Genomic DNA, 7,206 nt, shown 5'->3' with positions numbered 1-7,206 from the left:
TATCGATAAACAGGTTGTGTTTTTAGTTTTGAAAAGAATGAAATATCACAAAAATCACAGGTATAAAAATTATTATTATTCAGCTTCAAATTTTGATTCAGACTTCCATATCAGCTTTAGAATCAAATTTCAGATTACAATTTAAGATTATAGATCTAGATTTCAGTTTTAATACATTGAGGACCGCGACGAAATCTTAGCCGGGAAAGACCGAAATTTGGCATTCTATATCTCAAAATGCACTGGACCAAATTTAGATAGTTAAGTATACTTGAGTTACTAAAAATTGATGTGATAAAATGTAATTTCAGATTACAGATTTCAAATTTCAAATTTCAGATTTCAGATTTCAGATTCAGATTTCAGATTCAGATTCAGATTCAGATTTCAAATTCAGATTTCAGATTCGGATTTCAGATTCGGATTTCAGATTCAGATTTCAGATTCAGATTTCAGATTCAGATTTCAGATTCAGATTTCAGATTCAGATTTCAGATTCAGATTTCAGATTCAGATTTCAGATTCAGATTTCAGATTCAGATTTCAGATTCAGATTTCAGATTCAGATTTCAGATTCAGATTTCAGATTCAGATTTCAGATTCAGATTTCAGATTTAGATTTCAGATTCAGATTTCAGATTCAGATTTCAGATTCAGATTTCAGATTCAGATTTCAGATTCAGATTTCAGATTCAGATTTCAGATTCAGATTTCAGATTCAGATTTCAGATTCAGATTTCAGATTCAGATTTCAGATTCAGATTTCAGATTCAGATTTCAGATTCAGATTTCAGATTCAGATTTCAGATTCAGATTTCAGATTCAGATTTCAGATTCAGATTTTTGATTCAATTTCAGATTTTAGATTCAGATTTCAGATTTCAGATATCAGATTCAGATTTTAGATTGTGATTTTAGATTCAGATTTCAGGTTAAGGTTTCAGATTCAGATTTCAGATTCAGATTGCAGAATCAGATTCAGATTTCAGATTCAGATTTCAGATTCAGATTTCAGATTCAGATTTCAGATTCAGATTTCAGATTCAGATTTCAGATTCAGATTTCAGATTCAGATTTCAGATTCAGATTTCAGATTCAGATTTCAGATTCAGATTTCAGATTCAGATTTCAGATTCAGATTTCAGATTCAGATTTCAGATTCAGATTTCAGATTCAGATTTCAGATTCAGATTTCAGATTCAGATTTCAGATTCAGATTTCAGATTCAGATTTCAGATTCAGATTTCAGATTCAGATTTCAGATTCAGATTTCAGATTCAGATTTCAGATTCAGATTTCAGATTCAGATTTCAGATTCAGATTTCAGATTCAGATTTCAGATTCAGATTTCAGATTCAGATTTAAGATTCAGATTTCAGATTCAGATTTCAGATTCAGATTTCAGATTCAGATTTCAGATTCAGATTTCAGATTCAGATTTCAGATTTCAGATTCAGATTTCAGATTCAGATTCAGATTCCAGATTCAGATTTCAGATTCAGATTTCAGATTCAGATTTCAGATTCAGATTTCAGATTCAGATTTCAGATTCAGATTTCAGATTCAGATTTCAGATTCAATTTCAGATTTTAGATTCAGATTTCAGATTTCAGATTCAGATTTCAGATTCAGATTTCAGATTTCAGATTCAGATTTCAGATTCAGATTTCAGATTCAGATTTCAGATTCAGATTTCAGATTCAGATTTCAGATTCAGATTTCAGATTCAATTTCAGATTTTAGATTCAGATTTAAGATTCAGATTTGGGATACCAGAATCAGATTTCAGATTTAAATTTAAGATTAAGATTTCAGATTCAGATTTCAGATTTCAGATTCAGATTTGAGATTCAGATTTCAGATATAAGATTTCAGATTTTAGATTAAGATTTTAGATTAAGATTTCAGATTCAGATTTTAGATTAAGATTCCATATTGAGATTTCAGATTCAGATTTCAGATTCAGATTTCAGATTTAGATTTCAGATTCAGATTTCAGATTCAGATTTCAGATTCAGATTTCAGATTCAGATTTCAGATATCAGATATCAGATTTCAGATTCAGATTCAGACTTCAGATTCAGATTTCAGATTCAGATTTCAGATACAGATTTCAGATTAAGATTTCAGATTCAGAATTCAGATTCAGATTTCAGATTCAGATTTCAGATTCAGATTTCAGATTCAGATTTCAGATTCAGATTTCAGATTCAGATTTCAGATTCAGATTCAATTTCAGATTTAAGATTCAGATTTCAGATTCAGATTTCAGATTCAGATTTCAGATTCAGATTTCAGATTCAGATTTCAGATTCAGATTTCAGGTTCAGATTTCAGATTCAGATTTCAGATTTCAGATTCAAATTCAGATTTCAGATTCAGATTTCAGATTCAGATTTCAGATTCAGATTTCAGATTCAGATTTCAGATTCAGATTTCAGATTCAGATTTCAGATTCAGATTTCAGATTCAGATTTCAGATTCAGATTTCAGATTCAGATTTCAGATTCAGATTTCAGATTTCAGATTTCAGATTCAGATTTCAGATTCAGATTCAGATTTCAGATTCAGATTTCAGATTCAGATTTCAGATTCAGATTTCAGATTCAGATTTCAGATTCAGATTCAGATTTCAGATTCAGATTTCAGATTCAGATTTCAGATTCAGATTTCAGATTTCAGATTCAGATTTCAGAGTCAGATTTCAGATTCAGATTTCAGATTCAGATTTCAGATTCAGATTTCAGATTCAGATTTCAGATTCAGATTTCAGATTCAGATTTCAGATTCAGATTTCAGATTCAGATTCCAGATTAAGATTTCAGATTCATATTTCAGATTTAAATTTCAGATTCAGATTTCAGATTCAGATTTCAGGTTCAGATTCAGATTTCAGATTCAGATTTTAGATTCAATTTCATATTTTAGATTCAGATTTCAGATATCAGAATCAGATTTTAGATTTAGATTTTAGATTAAGATTTCAGATTCAGATTTCAGATTCAATTTCAGATTTTAGATTCAGATTTGAGATTCAGATTTCAGATATCAGATTTCAGATTTTAGATTTAGATTTTAGCTTAAGATTTCAGATTCACATTACAGATTAAGGTTTCATATTCAGATTTCAGATTCAGATTGCAGATTCAGATTTCAGATTCAGATTTCAGATTCAGATTTTAGATTCAGGTTTCAGATTCAGATTCAGATTTCAGATTTCAGATTTCAGATTTCAGACTCAGATTTCAGATTCAGATTTCAGATTCAGATTTCAGATTCAGATTCAGATTTCAGATTCAATTTCAGATTTAAGATTCAAATTTCAGATATCAGAATCAGATTTTAGATTTAGATTTTAGATTAAGATTTCAGATTCAGATTTCAGATTCAATTTCAGATTTTAGATTCAGATTTGAGATTCAGATTTCAGATATCAGATTTCAGATTTTAGATTTAGATTTCAGATTCAGATTTCAGATTCACATTTCAGATTAAGGTTTCATATTCAGATTTCAGATTCAGATTGCAGATTCAGATTTCAGATTCAGATTTTAGATTCAGGTTTCAGATTCAGATTCAGATTTCAGATTTCAGATTTCAGATTTCAGATTCAGATTTCAGATTCAGATTTCAGATTTCAGATTTCAGATCTCAGATTCAGATTTCAGATTCAGATTTCAAATTCAAATTTCAGATTCAGATTTCAGACACCCATATGCTTAACTTTTGGTGTAATGATTACTGTGAAACATCTACTTTTGGAATGCCGAAAATATTCAACAATAAGACAGAGTATATAACCGGAAGGAGGACTAGAATTGATACTGCAAAACGAAACAGAAAGTGAAGAAAAACTGATAAGATTCCTAAAAATAAGTGAATTGTACAGTGAAATTTGATGAAAAATTGTAGAAACGTTATTTTCCAAACACGAGGGTGAAAACTTAAGGTTAATCCCTCTAAAAATAAACGATACAAAAAAAAAAAGAAAAAAACTTCAGATTTCAGATTCAGATCTCATGTTCAGGTTTCAGATTCAGATTTAGAATCTGAAATTTGGACCTGAATCTGAAATTTAAATCTGGAATCTTTGATTTAGATTTTAGATTCAGGTCTAAATTTCAGATTCAGATTTCATATTCAGATAACATATGCAGATAACAGATTTCAGAACCATTAGATTTGGAATGGAAAAAATAGTACATCTTGAAATAGTTTATTGTTTGTTTCCCATCAAAATGATTTCCATTACTGAAATCAAAGTAACTCCAAGGATAGTCTTCCGAAGTTTTATTATTATTAATATAATTAAGAATTCTTTCAAAAGGATTTCGGATCAATGACGACGACATTGTGTATTTCAGATATGAAGTATATAAATGTATAAGCGTTCTTCTTTGTAAATTTGAAGAAGTGTACAACCGCTTGCTTACTTTACATGGCAATAAATCTAACATAATTAATTCTTGAATTATTTGAAAATAATTTAATCGGTTGAAATTTTCAAATAAGATTCAAGTTTCAACATGAATGATGAATTTCGGTTTTCAGTAAGTACATTTTGAATTCAATAAAATGTGTTTAAGCATAATAATGTAATATGAATAGAAAAATATAATGAAAAAAATCATACCTATTTAATTGTGCTTCACGTTTAGCTCTTCAGTGCAGTATTGATAAACTTTGTTTGATTGTTGAGTAACGTTCTTCATTTGCTTTTATTTGCCTGTTTTTGGACGATATCCCAATTTACACCATTGATCGGCAACTCACTTCGGATGAACGGCGACAGCCAGGTAAGATGCCATCGCTGACCCAGGACCATGCGTAGATTTTCTCGCCAACCGAGGTCATAGTCAAGGCATCCCCGTTCATGGACCACTTGTCCACTCAATATCAGGCGACCATGGTAGATGAGTAGAACCCCGGTGAATAACATTCCGACCATATTTATCAGATAGATGACTAGATAATACTGCTTCGTTGAGGTGTCAATCACAAGCATGGCCAGGGGAAAAACTATTTTGACTAGTGAGGTCCAATTGCGGAACTCTTCTCCCCGGACAAACCAGATGAAATAATTGTTCAGTATGCTTGCGTACAGTGTCGCAACGAACAGATGCAGTACAAACAAGATGAAGTATCGGTGGTTTTTGTGACCGATGCAACATCCGGTGAAGACGCAGTGGTGATCTCGTTTCAAAATGCATGCTTTGCAAGTGTTACAATGCCAAGCTCGGGGTGGAGCAACAGCTTCACACGTTGAACACAAATGCCACGATCTGGAACCCAAACCTCCAGCTACGGCCACGTTACTGGGCACGTTGATAATCTCCGTTCCACAGCTAGTATCGCACATGACCACGGCCAGCATGTTTACGCTGATGTTGAAAAGTAGAAAGATTGCCGGCACAAAATGTATCCAATTGAACACGGAATCCGACCCGTGAACGCCCGGTATAACGACGTAAACTTCGAACCAAAAGGTAACCGGAATAATCGCTGCCATAAATGCTGTAGCAACGGCATCTTGCACCGACCGAGGTAGGAATCGCTTCCGTATTTTCATAGTTTACGATGTTCAAAATCAGTAATCTTTGGAAAGAAAAACTACAGAAAAGCTTAGCAACTTTTGTGATGATGGGAGGATAAACAAATGCTGCAACCCCACCCCTAGACGAACACGCGCGCGTGACAGCAGCATAAATTTGACAATATGCTTTGTTATGCTGCCATGAGGCTAGCAGCGCCATCTAAACGTGATACTAGTAATGTCTCTCTGCTTTATCGAGCTTCAAAAATTCAAAACGACGGGTACGAAAAATACTTCTGATATGTGGAGATGGATAACGCAAAATTAAACACGTTTCGAGAGAAATCATTAGTAAAACGTGATATAACTTTAACCTCTCAATCTGGAATGTATAATGTGATTTTTTTTTATATTCAGAGGGTGTTTAAAATGGTAAAATGTCGATATCTGATGCAGTGCAAGGTAAAGTCAAGATCATGGTGTTCCTAAAATCATTGTTTTGTCCGAAAATAGACTTTCTGGATTGTAAACTTAATTCTTTACTAGAGCGTTCCAATCTTTTAACAAAGGCATAGTCCAATTTTTTTTTGAAAAATAAAAGAAAATGTAAAATACAGCGAATTGCAAGAAAAATGAAACGACGATAATGGCATATCTTGCAAAAACAACAGAATTTTTAAATAATAAAAAAAAACCTAGAGTAATGAAATTTACTGAATGCCAAAAGTTTGTTTTTCCCGTCATTTTGGACCTTTGACATTTTTGTAGGGGAGAGTGGGGTCACGTGGGCCATGGGGAAACGTGGGCCACTCTAAATATCTCAGCTGTGTGTTGAGATAAAAATCCCAATCCAACTGTCATCTTCGTCGTTTTGCGTGAGCATGTTTTTTTATATGTGTTGTTGACTTATGTACGCAACATATGATTCTTTCATTTATCTAGCCGAGAAAAATGTACTTACATATTTAAACCAGCACCCGCTAATTGCATCGATGGGGAACTTAAAGTTCATAACAAAAATATGCTCATACGCTTATGATCTTAGTTTTGTCATGTTCTTTCACGAGGAATTTATGATGAAACATCAATGAGTCATACAAACGCAACCAATTTGAAAATCATATAGCTTGTGAGGTACATTTTGTGGGGTATCTTGGGACTTGGGCCACCTTTATTTTGGTGTATTTATACACATTCAGAACTTAAAATATGTTATTACTATATGTAAAGTTTTCTTATGCCAAATTAAGAGCTATGAAAAATGTTTTGTCTATCTTTTCTAATGCGATAGAGACGAACATAAATCCAATATAAGTATAGAATTTTGCCGAAACGTTCGCGAGCCAGGTTTTATGAACTATTCGATCATACACAACTCTCTTTTTCATTTCCTTATCTGAAATTGATTTAAAAAAACGAAATGAATTATGAAATTTCAGTTTTGGGTCAACTCATAAATTTTGCGCGTGATCTAGTCAATTTGGATTTAATGGCCCACGTTTCCTAACTGTTTTTCAAAATCTAAAAAAAATAACATTTTTTAAAACAAACAGAATTCGGGAGATTGATATATTTAAAAAATAATAAAAAAAATGCCTAATGATACCTTAAAAATTTAGAAAACCTTTCCATTTTTTTTTTCTTTTTATCTTTTATAATGAAAAGGTTATGAA

At 32.1% G+C, this 7,206-nt stretch overlaps 1 protein-coding gene across 1 annotated transcript; it reads right to left on the bottom strand.

The window, feature by feature from the left end:
• Nucleotides 1-4,358: 4,358 nt before the first annotated feature.
• On the bottom strand, nt 4,359-5,639 carry LOC129747127 (probable palmitoyltransferase ZDHHC24). Its single transcript, XM_055741161.1, has one exon. The coding sequence runs from the start codon at nt 5,567-5,569 to the stop codon at nt 4,709-4,711; it is 861 nt and encodes a 286-aa protein (XP_055597136.1). The 5' UTR covers nt 5,570-5,639; the 3' UTR covers nt 4,359-4,708.
• Nucleotides 5,640-7,206: the final 1,567 nt, after the last annotated feature.

The sequence above is a fragment of the Uranotaenia lowii genome, chromosome 2 (assembly GCF_029784155.1).
Source record: "Uranotaenia lowii strain MFRU-FL chromosome 2, ASM2978415v1, whole genome shotgun sequence".
NCBI classification, from domain to species: Eukaryota; Metazoa; Arthropoda; class Insecta; order Diptera; family Culicidae; genus Uranotaenia; species Uranotaenia lowii.
This window is presented reverse-complemented; position numbering and strand designations above follow the sequence as displayed.

Excerpts from the sequence above, each read along its gene's own strand:
- LOC129747127 (XM_055741161.1), bottom strand. The coding sequence starts at position 5,569 with ATGAAAATACGGAAGCGATTCCTACCTCGGTCGGTGCAAGATGCCGTT.